Below are 12,136 nucleotides of genomic sequence, written 5' to 3' on the forward strand. Positions count from 1 at the left end.
CAAAGAAACAGGGGAAAAAAAGATGCATTTCCCCGCAGAGGTTCCCATGGGGTGTTGGGCCCTTGCTTTGGTAGGGTTGAGCCTCTCAAGCTGGCAACCTCTGGCTGATTTTGCAGACACTGGCAAACATGCAGGCAGTAATGAGTCTGGGTTCAGGGTAAGTGCAATGCTGCCCATGTGCCTTGGTGGGATTTGCTGCTGGGAGGAAAATATTTGGACAAAATCTGCAGGTCTTTGTGCGGTAATTCGTCCAGTTTGGAGTCGTGCATTGACTAAAGGGCAGACGGGTGTTAAGGGTGTTGAGATAGGGCCAACTCCAGATATCATGTCTCAGTATGCACTGTACAAAAAAGTAAAAAATAGAAGAAGTCCAACTTTTCCTCAGTTTTGATTTCCTTTAAAGCAAATGAACAGCAGAAAGAAAGGTGACATTCTCTTTGCTACGCCTAGGAGCCTTTCATCTCCTTTGACAGCCACCCTTAAGAGGACTAGCTAGATGTGCCGTACATTCATGAAAGACTCCTAGTGGGTTTGGGGGACAGTGCTGATGTGGATCAGTTTCCATCCAGACACGTTCAGTGTCATGTCTCCACCCCTCGACTTCCTGTTCCTGTTCTTTACTCACCTGGCTTGAGACACTGCACCTCAGAGCCAGACTTTGCCTCCATCGCCTGCGTGTCTCGTCCCTCTGCCCACAGCTTAATCTAATGACGTCTCTTTGTGGCTCATTGCCTCTCTGAAATTAGATAAAACCAGTGCCTGAAATACATGGCCAAGCAGAGTTTGGGCAACCATTTTTCTGAGTTGCAAAGCACGGGGTGTGTGAGCCTGGCTGAGGTGGGCCTGTCATGGCTCCAACCTCCCTGTGGTCCCCAGAGGAGGCCATGGTGCCCTCCTGAGGGCAGCTCACACTCTGGGACTGTGAGAAGAGCAAAAAAACCCCTTATCGACATTGCTTCACCATGCTAACGGCCATAACCAAGGGCAATTGCTGATAGCCACTAAAGGCTTTCATGTATCAGGCATGTGGGAAGCCACCTGGGAGAAGAGTCACGAGCGTGACCTTGACTGGGGAGAAGATGCATCCACACAAGGGAGCTCCAACTGCATGTCAGCTGTGTTTTAGCTTTGACTCTATGGGTAGTAGAAACGGGTCCCAAATTCAGCCACCCCACCTTTCCTGAGCCACAGCGCAGGTTGAATATGGACCTGAGCGAAGCCCCTAGGATGCATCTTTATTCCGTGTTGTTTGAGAGAGACAGCAAGTAAGAGCAAGAAGGGGAGAGAAAAAGGCCAGGGATGACCGACACCAAAAGGAGTTGCTTTGTCTCTGTATCAGAGAGGTACGCGCACTAGAGCAAGGTGGGTCGAAAGCGTTTCACTGGAAAGTGAAATGAGAAATGCATCACAGGTTAGACTTCGAGAAGAGAGACCCGCACACCCATTGGCATCAGCGTACACATCTGGACTGCTCCTCTGGCCTAAAACCAGGTTACGTGGAAGGGGCAAAGCTGTGGTCACTGCACACATGACAGCTGAGAGCCAGGTTCCCCCCACCTTGCTCGGGAATACCACAGTCTGCTCGCCCTCCAAAGCAAAGACCTCGGCTGGAGGTCCTGCCCAGCCCTGTAGACCTACAAGATCCCAACCCATTATCTAAAGGATCGGCTGCCAGCTACTGCTCGGCAGCATCCTTTCTGGGTGCTGCCTCTGGATGGAAACATGATCACGTGTACTAAGGCAGGGTTGGCATCTTTTGGGGTTTGATCTCTCCGTTAGATTTTGTGGTGGTGTTTTTAAGGCAAAGGAGACATCTTGGTTTCCCTTAATTGCACAGCTTCCTCCAAAGTCAAAGATAACCATCCAATGGAGGAGACAGCTCTGGTCCTAAGGCCATATCCACCCCACATCTTCCCCTCCTGCCGTGACTCATTAAAATGGGATATGCCATTGGCTCTTATTTGAGGAACCCATAATCCCAGAGAAGGGGCTGACTTCCATGTGGGGGATGCTTGTATAACCTTTGGGCAACTGCATTTTATACCTGATTGCTGCTTCCAGTCTGCCTGACAGACCCACAGATGGTATCCCTTCATGTTTCTGCTAGATACCTCAAAAGAAACCATCGACAGCTGTCCCAGTGGCTTCAAATATCTGTTTCTCGCAGCCCGCAGCAGTCTGTTAAGTCATAGGTTTGATAGTCAATGGTTTCCGCGAAGTCATGAGGGATCCCGATAGAGACAGACTCCACCTCTGTTTTGTATGTGGCTGTCACCCCCCCTTTGCTGGAGCCACCCCGGATTTTATTAGAAAGGCTGTTCATCTTCTCCTTCAGCTGGGTGGATGCTGGTTTCTGGAAAGGAGTGAGCATTTTCCAGCCCTTGAAGCTGAGTGTTCGCCTCTTACTGGCTCTCTCCTGCAAGGAGGAGTGAAATATGAACGAGCTGTTCAGGGTGTTAATCCTGGGCCTCAGGTCCGTCTCAGAGTCTTGCACCGAGCTGTTCACGGAGGCCCCTCGCCAGTGGTGGTCGTAGACGCGCCAGATGGGCCGTCTTCTCCGGTGGCATTGGCACTTGAGCAGTCTGATGAAAGCTCGCTTGAACTCTTTGCTGGAGCACGGGTAGATGATGGGGTTCACGCAGCTGTTGAAGTATCCCAGCCAGAAGATGACCTTGAAGACCATTTCAGAGGGCTTCAGAGATGGGAAGAAAGAACCTTGGATGAGATCAAAAGAAATATGGTTAGAGGAATGGGAAGGGTATGGCAGCACAGGGTAGCAAGTGTGGTGGTCAGCCCAGTCTGGAAGAGGCGAGACCTGCAGAAAAGGCTGAAGGTGTGATTCTGCTATTAGGTCCCTGACTAGCAATGCCGTTGCCACCAGAGTGAAGATCTGGCCGCTGCGGGACTGCAAGGCGTCGACCCTAAAGTGATAATGATGGATAATACTATGTCTTTGGCAGGAGCCTCCTAGCTCCCACTGCAAAAAGGATCCTAGCAATTGACCCAGCACCCTCAAATGCAGCTATAAGCCGTCGTGGCAAGCCCATACAGCTTGGAAGGAGGCTGTTAATTGTTGTAGGAGCTACACAAGTATGAGGGGTGGTGGGGATGGAGGATTTTTCTTACATCTCTCTCCAGATAACCATCCAGGTAACCCCCCCACCTGAATCCAGCATGCACTGTGTTTTGAAGGGGACCCACTCCAGAGGAGGAAGTCCTGGTGCAGGAACCCAACAGCCCCATGGCCAAACGTGTTTACCTCACTGTGGGTTCAGCCATCCTGTTCTGAATTGATGCAGAAGACTTGCACACAAGAGGTATCCTTCATACCTGGGGGCTGGGCTGCTTTCTGATACCCTATAGCAGGGGCTGAGGGCATTGTTTTGGGGAACAGGTTCAGTGGTCCCCATGCCTTCCTGGTTTATCAGCACAAGGCAGCCAGGCCCTGTCCCATTCCACATCAGACAGGGAAAATTGTTGCTTGGCTGGTTTGCACGGATTGGTTCTTGGTGCCTGCCTCTTCCTACGTGTTGCACTGCACAGTTCACCACTGCAACGGAAAAGGATGGCTACAGCCCTGTCACCTGCACTGATGGAAGAGCAACACCCCTTCACTGCCTACACTTATGTATTTTGGGTCATCAATGTCACATACTCTCTGTTCAAATTTTGCAGTGATGCTAAGGTGGACACTTAAAGTGGGCTCAGATAAAATCCACCGCCCCAAGCTTGTACCTGCTACTTGAAAAAGCTCTTTTGTCCACCCCAACACCTATTTATGTTTTTGTGCTGGAGGTTCCCAGTGGTTTTCTTGGTGAGAAAGCTGGAGATGTTTTTTGCAGCCATAAGATGTCAGTGTTGCTCCCACATGGCCCCATCACTTAGCATTCCCCACTCAGATCTGAAATAACTTTCTGACTCAGCCTTAATTTCTTTTAATTTTAGCTCTGGATGACAAATTGTGCTGCCATGTGACTGAGCGTTAATTTGTATTTTAGTAAATAACATTAGCTCTGGATATCATTACTGTTTTCCCTATGCCTAAAAGCCTGGTGACAAAATAAGTAAAACAGGTGCCAGAAGCCAGAAATTCGGGACTGACACTACATAAAAGCTCTCCAAGCTGTTTGCTGGAGAAAAACCATCATCCAGGAAACTCAGAGTACTGGTTCCAGCAAAGCTTTCTTACACCCACCCCTAAAAAGTGCAGAAATTACAGCCAGACTCAGCATTAGGTACGTGGGCTACTTCATCACGGGGACGTGGGAGAAGAAAGGCAAACCTCAGCACTTTCTGATGGTTAGGCAGGGAAAGCACAGATGCAGCCATGCAGCTTAAATATCTGCCGAAGGCTAAGCCAAGTCGTAGGGCTGGAGTACACGCTGTTTGTCAGTATGTGCTGAAGGAGGCATTGAGTAAGGGCAGTAAGCAGGACTGATGTCTCTGTGCTGGAAAGACCTGGGACCTTCGTGGAAATGAACGGCATTTGCAGGTTAATGAGCAGCCGCTGGTGTTGTAGCCTATGGTTTTGAACAGAGCAATAGCACCGGGGTTAGGAGTTTTCAGAGGCAGTGCCCCCACCTTGGTTGTTTTTGATTAAAGGGGTTTATTCCTTCCGGGACAGTGGTGAGCTTTATAGGTTGGCGCTAGGCTGCTTGAATCACCACATCCAATTCTAACCACAGCAGAAACACCACCCCCAAGTGTTTAGCCAGCTTTTAAACACCCCAGTGGTGCTGGAGACAATCCCCCTTCGCGCTGCATGTAGCATCTCCTGCATTCTCCATCCGACCACAGCTTTGAGCCTTCCCCCTTTCTCGCACTGCCCCCAGCCCACCACCCTGGACCTACAGGCGCCATCCGATGCTTTGGGCAATGTGGACCAGCGGTGGGTTTCCAAGCCCGGCGTCGATTCCTCTCCTCAATCTCAAGTCTTGACAATAGCGCATGGGTCTATTTTCCTGCCTGGACTCACCCCCTCTCCACCCTGCCCTGGGATCAGCCTCTACCCGGAGCCCTGTTGTCTCTGCACGGAGATCCCTGGCTCTCAGCCCTAAGACATCGCGTTGTCCTAGCTTGACCCTGCCATTGCTCAGTGTGAACGATTGGGGCCAAGACAGGTGAAGGACTTCATTAAGCATGTAATCCTGCTCATACTCTTGCTGGGGAGAGGCTCCGTGCCTCAGATTCCCCACTGCGGAATGGGGCTAATTACCATAATCTCTTTCACAGTGTTGTTGTGAACCCTGTTTGCAGTGTGCACTGGGTTCTCAGAGGAGCTGCAGCTTTGTGTAGCATTTTTTAACTTTAAGAGAGAGGAAAAGAAAACAAAAAGCTATGGTAACAAAGCAAATAAAAGAAGGGTCTCTTTAGAAATGAGATTAGCAATTACTGCTTGAGCCAGGCTACTTCAGAGATTAGTCCTTGCTTAAACAGCTTGATGGCTGTTAAAATAATAACTTATATCTAGTGTTTAGTGGTTCATTGCACAATGCGGGTTCTGTACTACATGCTTTGTCTTTTGCATCCAGATAAAAAAAATACAAATTGAAAAGAAAAAAAAAGCTATGAATTCCCTGAATTTCAACTTTGGCTGTTTTTCACCGGCTAGAACCTTGTGTACATCTGAAGACAAGAGACTCATTACCATCCTCATTACCATGCAAATAAGCGTGCCCCTTAGAAGGGACGTGTACTGAGTGCATCCATAGCTTCCTCATTTGATCACACTGGGATGAACAGAACTAGGCAGGGAGTCCCCCGAACAGGTCCTTGGCTGGTAACTTTGTACGTGCTGGAGCATCAGACTCTCTTGATTGGCACTGGGAGGCTGCATGTGAGGAAGAGTTGCGGGGTCTTATTTAGGGAATGAGCAAAGTATGGAAGAAATTAGCTCTTGCTTTCATGCATACAAATATGCAACAACATTTTGAGAGAGGGAGGGTTTTTGAAATGGGCTTTGTAGCAGTTACTATATAGAAGCATGGATGTTAGGATGCGTGGAAGACAGTACTGAGTAATGGACACTTGAAGAGCTCAGGAAACACAGTCGGATGCTTCCAAGGTCCAGAAATAGAAAATGGGAGTAAAACATCAGGTATAGCAACGCAGAGTGATGCATCAGCATTTTAGCCTGGTATCTCAGTGTAAGAGCACTTTTTGATCATCTGGCCCCAAAAGCATCAAAGCCAGAAGAGGGCAATATCAAAGAACAGGAAACCCAAATATTGTAGGACCTGTGTCATAGTACAAGTTTGTGAAACCCGGTCTTGTTTCAAAGAGGAACTCTTCGTACTCACTCAGGATCAGCCCTCTGGACACCTCTCTTGGGCATCCAGCTCAATACTTCATAGCAAAGCTTGGTGTACTTTCCAAAGGAGGACGTGCTGACACCCGCCCTGGGGACATCCACCCGTGGGGTGGTCTTAGTGTGGTGAACAGTGACACTGTGTGCAGTATGTGTGCTGGGATCCAGCAACCCCCTGTCATGCTGGAGCACCTGGGACCCCAGAGCCCTCACAGGGAGAGGACAACGGAGACTTGGCTTGCCCTTGCTCTGCTTGAACGGGACTGCTGCTTTTGGGGGCAGTGCTCTCAGCAGGGAAGTCTCCATCAAACCTAACCAAATCCACATCTGAAACACAGAGACAGCCTGGGGAGTAGGGCCAGACCTCTGAGGTGCCCCTTCTCCACCCTGGCTGCCTACCCAGTGATGCTCATTCTCCTGGTGGATGGAGGATCCTGGTTGTATCTCAGTGTGGGATGCTCCCAGGTAGGGTGGGATGCAGAGCCTCGTCCTTCATATTTCCCACTGCCTTGTTGAGAAGGCTCCATGTTGGCTTATGGAGATCCCGCTGAGGACTTTGTCTTCTCCTAATAAATAAAAATTTTATAATAATACTGTTGGGGGGCCTGAGACTCCTTTTGGGGCTTTATTCCTTTCAGCATTTTATAAAAGGTCATTCCATATCTTGCAGTGTCTGAATTGTAGTGATAGAGCTGTGTCTGAGCAAGGACTGCAGGTCTTGTTGTAACCCTAGATAATTATCTTCAGGATCATTAAGAAATTATGAAAGCTGCAGATGAGCTCAGGAAAAACTGCCCCCACCGTGCAAAGTGACTGGACTCAGTCTAAACATGATCTGAAGATTGAATTTCATTTTTTTGGTGGTGCAAAAGTTGAGTCAATAAGGCATGTGCTCTGAAGTGAAAGCAAAAGAAGTAATTTCTTTGGTGTTCTTACAGTGTGTGTGTATGTGTGTGTGTGCAGGACGTGCACATGTGTTTGCATGCTGTGTATGCACCTACACACTTTTTTTCCCCGAGGTGAAGTCACCCTGCTCATATCTGAAAAAAAAAACCCAGCCAGCTTCAAATCTCTGAAGCCATGGGCATGCTCCCCAAAGGTGTGACACCCTGTGTTGGGTGGCTAGTGGATGCAATCTCCCCTCCACACATCCAAGCACATATCCCCTTTTTTTAGGTTGTTTGAGCGAGCACAATCTCATGATCTTTCCTTGTCTGCACTTCTCCACCCTGCCCTCCCCATGACTCACTCGAAGGTGATATCACTGGATTGTTTGGAGAGTTGCTGGTCTCAGTGTTCAGCGCTCAAAAAAATAAAGCAAAACAAGAAAAAAGACAAATGCACAAATGAAAATGGACCCAGTCCAATCTAAATTCTGGCCCCGGCTCCCAGTATGCAGCCAGAATCTGTGAGCAGGCTTGCTTTCTGCCGCAGTTGGCAGGGGCATCTTTGTTTTCAAAGGTCCCTGCTTTACAGCATGTCCTGAATAGTCCATGGCACAGAAATGCTGCAGACGTGATAGCAGGTGGGGAAAAAAGTGCCAAAGTCATGCCCCAATGCCGTCCCACCATGAATGGGAAATACAAGGACCAGCAGGATTGTTCACGCTGACAAGGGGCCTCGCTGTTGCTTGGTGTGGGCTTTGTATGAGGAATGGCCCTGGGCAAAAATAGCTTATGGAGAGTTGGACCTTGCAGGTGTTGGCGGAATGCCATGGAGAAGGTAAATAGGCAGCTGTTATTCTCTGCCTTTTCCACTACAAGGGGCATCACGGGAGATGGCGACTAGCGGGTGGTAGGTTAAAAGCAAAGAAGAGGAGATGGTTCATCTCACAGCATGTTGTTCAGCTGCGGATGTCCCTGCAGCAGGAGGTTGTGGATGCTAAAAAATGATTGGCCAAACTCATGGAAAAGAAAAAGTCTACCAAGGTGCGAACCACTCTGTTCCTGAGTTAGGAAGCTCCAGAAATCCATAGATAGGATTAGGCCCACAGTGGGGACATGTGCCCCATCAACTGAACTTCTCCTGAATGTGGCCTCACAGGTCAGGAGGGGTCTGAGGACTCCCTCGGGATGTGTCAGAGCAGCAAGTCAAGAGAATTGCAGCTGGTATAGGAAAAACCCTGACGTAGGAGGTACCATAGCTGCCGAAGCTCACTGTGGGCTCTCCTGGCCAAAGAAACAGTCAGTCTCTTCTTTTTTTTCTGGCTCTCACCAAGTACATCATTAATTAAATCTGGTCCAAAGTAATAATGAGCTGCCACTTTCTGCTCATTACCCGACTTGCATCCCTCCTTGCCAGCTCCTTCCCGGGCCCCCATGATGGACAACCTCCCTGATGTGGCTGCCAAGCTATGAGAGAATGGGCTGGGTATCAGCAAGGATTTCTGCCTATGTGTGAGGCTGGGAGTCTCAGCTTCTGACCAGTCTTTCTCAACCTTCTCCTCCATTCGCTATTGACCACTTCCACTGGGCATCTGTAAGCGTTTCAGGGTCCCTAGAGGGTTAACACCTCCTTGCAGCTGGTGACTGTCTTAGAGTGATGGGGGAGTTCACTGCCCTCCTAGGACGGATCCAAGAGCTGCTTGGCGTAGGGAGGAGGACAGCATGTTCACAGTGACTCCGGCATTTTCCCTGGAGGGCGATGGCGTTGGGATATCGGGTGGAATTCCTCAGGCCTGTGAGCCTTCCAGCCGATCCCATAAACAATGTCACAGATAAGCGACAGCTTCCGTCACACCAATGAAAGCCCTAACGAGCTGCCTGTGTGCCTCTCTGCGCATAGGCATGACTGCTTGCTCCAACATCTGCACCCTGATCTGACCAGGAAGAAAAGCAGGGAGAAGCCACCCCTCCCCTGCCCATTGCTGACCTTCTTGGCAGTGTTGTGTTCTCCCAAGTTCATGGTTGGAGAGGCGCTCCTGGAGAGCCCCTGGCAATGCCAAAGCCCACGGTGGGGTGTGCATATCTGGCATGTGAGGTCCCCACGGGGAGGGAGGGCAGCCTGTAGTGTGGTGGGGCTCAGGGAAGCATAGTTTAGGCTGGGGGTGGTGGGGAGGTTGTAAAGGCAGGAGAGCCCAGCCTTGGGGGGGTTGAGGGCTCTGGAAAACACCAACACTCTCAAGCAGGACCTCAAATTTGAGGACTGACTGCGGTTTGTCTGTCAGCAAGAGAAGGATAATGCAGCAAAGCCTTGTTCTGATAATTTACTGGTCTAATTCACAGTGCCCAAACCCGTCCCCTAACCTCTAGCGCAGTATGGTCCTAGTGATGTCTCCAAAGCTTTCCTCTGAGTTGCAGCCCATCACTAGGACTTTGGCTGAAATTACCTTTCATTCCCCTCAAAGCTCACATTGGAGCTTTTCTCAAAGCAATCCCATCAATCTGGACCGCTAATGGGAGTCATTACCATGAGGATGTTTCCGAGGCATCAAATTTCCTGAAAATTGTGGGTATCTTCTGAGAGTCACCTACCTGAATTTAGGTATCATCTGAGCAGGTCCCTGGGCTCCTCTTACAGTAAATGGTTTAGTCAGTAGACTCTGTGGAGAGGAGGCAATGATACGCCTCATCCTAAAGCATGAGCCCACAAGGTCTCAGATATGGACCCAGACTCCTGGCTCATGGGCATCCACATCATGGGCATCCAAGGTTACTTCTGATGGATTTCACCCTTAATGTCATTGGCATCTGGTGGTCTTCTCCTCTTTTGGGAGGAGTCTCCAAAACCTCCCGTGTATCTGTTTCTCTCCTGTGCACGACAGGACTTTCATCACTGGAAGAATTTCACCAGTGAGCCTCCCAGAGTGGTGAAGGGTGGCAAAGTGAAGAGCCACACAGGTACATCTACACTGTTACCTAGCAGAAAGCTAAAGAGTAATTTCAAGTCTTGGATCATGCACAGTGCTAATTTGCTTAGCATGGTCCAGCTAGACCTCTCCGGATAAACTTGGTTCAGGGAACAGTTCACTCCAGAGACCGTTCCCAAAAGGCCATAAGGACTTGACTATGCAGTCCTCTAACATTGTCCCAGCAGGCTCTGCACCCTTAATTACTTCCATATGCCCTCATGCCACATCACAGGGCATGCAATGCAAAGCATCTGTTTCAGACTGAAGATCCACTCTGGTGGGCTGTCACACAACACCCCCTGCTCTTCCAGAGATTCACAACTCCTGCAAGAGAGTAATTATGTCGTAGTACCACTGGGGCACTGCATGGGACCCAGGAGAGGCTTTGGGCCAGGTGCTATAAAGTACTTAGTCTGCTCTAGTCTGCTCTAGAGCCCTTGCTTGGGGGGCTTGTGACCATAATCTGGCTTTTTTTTTTCCTGCTATTTTTTTTAGCAGCATAGATGAGCCTTAGTATTTAGCTTGGTTCCTGAGAAAGTTGTAGCTAAACTTGCCATTTGCTAAATACCATTGGGAATGTGCTTATGTGATACTATAGACAGGGGAGGGGGCCCAAAGAAGGTTCAATATGCCAAGTTTCTTGGGAGGGCACTGACCCTTCATCTGTGGACACACAGCTGAAAGCAGCAGCAGAATATCCCCAGAAAGTCATCACATTCACTGCGTTCTCCTTCCAAGGACCCGGATGTGCCATGCCAGCACCATGCGCGAAGTTTCATTGCCCTGAACTGAATATACTGCTTTCCATCTTTCATTAGGGATCTATAAAGAAGAAAGTCGTGCTCAAGATAACAAAGGAATAATTAAGAGACTGTGGTCTGCCACTGCACAGGGGTTGATGGATAGATATATAGAGCCCTGGGTCTGTAGAAGGGCCAAGAAGGGATTCCCTTGTTTTCCAACTCTAGCCCTGTGGCATGATGACAAAACCACCCTTTTGAAGTATATATGTCAGCAGGATGAGGTTTTCCCTGCTTCTTGATTTTTAACAGGAGCTCTCTGGACCCTACTCAGGCAGGACCAGGCAGAGGAAAGGGAGAGAGATTTTGAAACCACACCTGGGCTTGGATACTGCAAACCAAGTTCCCTCTATAACAAAGCTTTTAAAGTGGTTAAGGCAATGCTTTCACGAGGAAATGAAAAGCAGGACCAAATATCTCCTTTGCACGTTGTGGAAGGCAGTGTTGGCCCATCAGCTTTCTCATGCCTGTGACGAAGCCAGGACTTGGGCTCTGTCTGAGGACTGCTGACCATTAATCCTGGGTCACCTGATGAGCTCATCAACATGAGTTCTTTGCTTGCTCTGTGGGGAAGAGCATGGCTGGTTCAGTGTTGAAAGGGGACTGTACAGAGGGCCTGGTAGCCCCAAGCTTGGTATTAGACATTGTCCTCTCCATGCCCTCAAACCAAGCTGTCCATTAACTCACCTCAACACTGCCGTGCCCAGGAGTAGCCTTTTTAGCTGCTTGGTTCATCCTCCAAGAAGAAGGGCTGGGCAGGACATTCAGGGCCACAGACAATGCTGAACACTGCAGGGTCAGTAGGAAAATGGGCTTTGAAAATGAGTCACAAAATTAAAAAGAAGACAAAGATGTAGGCTTTTTTCATGTGGCTTCTAGTACAGACTCCCTTAAAGGTAATATTTTTGTGGTGTTCTTATGCTTGGGAAAGATATATGTGTATCTCACTGCCTATTCCTTAATGATTCACAGATAATAGCCTGACTCCAGCCCCAAAGGGGACTTTAAAACAAATCTTAAAATCATGAGACTCAGCAAAAGGACATAAATAAAATTAGGAAAAAAAAAGTCTGGAGGATTGGCCAATCTGGCAAATCCAAAGGGAGATATTAGGAAGGTTGTTATCTGCCAGATGCAAATGAAGAAAAAAAAAAAAAAAGTCTCCTGAGAGAAGGGAAA

The 12,136-nt window shown here is 48.9% G+C and overlaps 1 protein-coding gene across 1 annotated transcript in view; it reads right to left on the minus strand.

Moving 5' to 3' along the window:
* Window positions 1-2,146: 2,146 nt before the first annotated feature.
* ADRA1D (adrenoceptor alpha 1D) overlaps window positions 2,147-12,136 on the minus strand; it is a 46,875-nt gene continuing 36,885 nt past the window's right edge. The window contains exon 2 of the mRNA XM_009331862.1: window positions 2,147-2,715. Coding sequence (XP_009330137.1) covers window positions 2,147-2,715 — 569 coding nt within the window. The remainder of the gene's footprint in view (window positions 2,716-12,136) is intronic.

Source organism: Pygoscelis adeliae, unplaced genomic scaffold (assembly GCF_000699105.1).
Source record: "Pygoscelis adeliae isolate BGI_AS28 unplaced genomic scaffold, ASM69910v1 Scaffold209, whole genome shotgun sequence".
In the NCBI taxonomy this organism is placed as follows: domain Eukaryota; kingdom Metazoa; phylum Chordata; class Aves; order Sphenisciformes; family Spheniscidae; genus Pygoscelis; species Pygoscelis adeliae.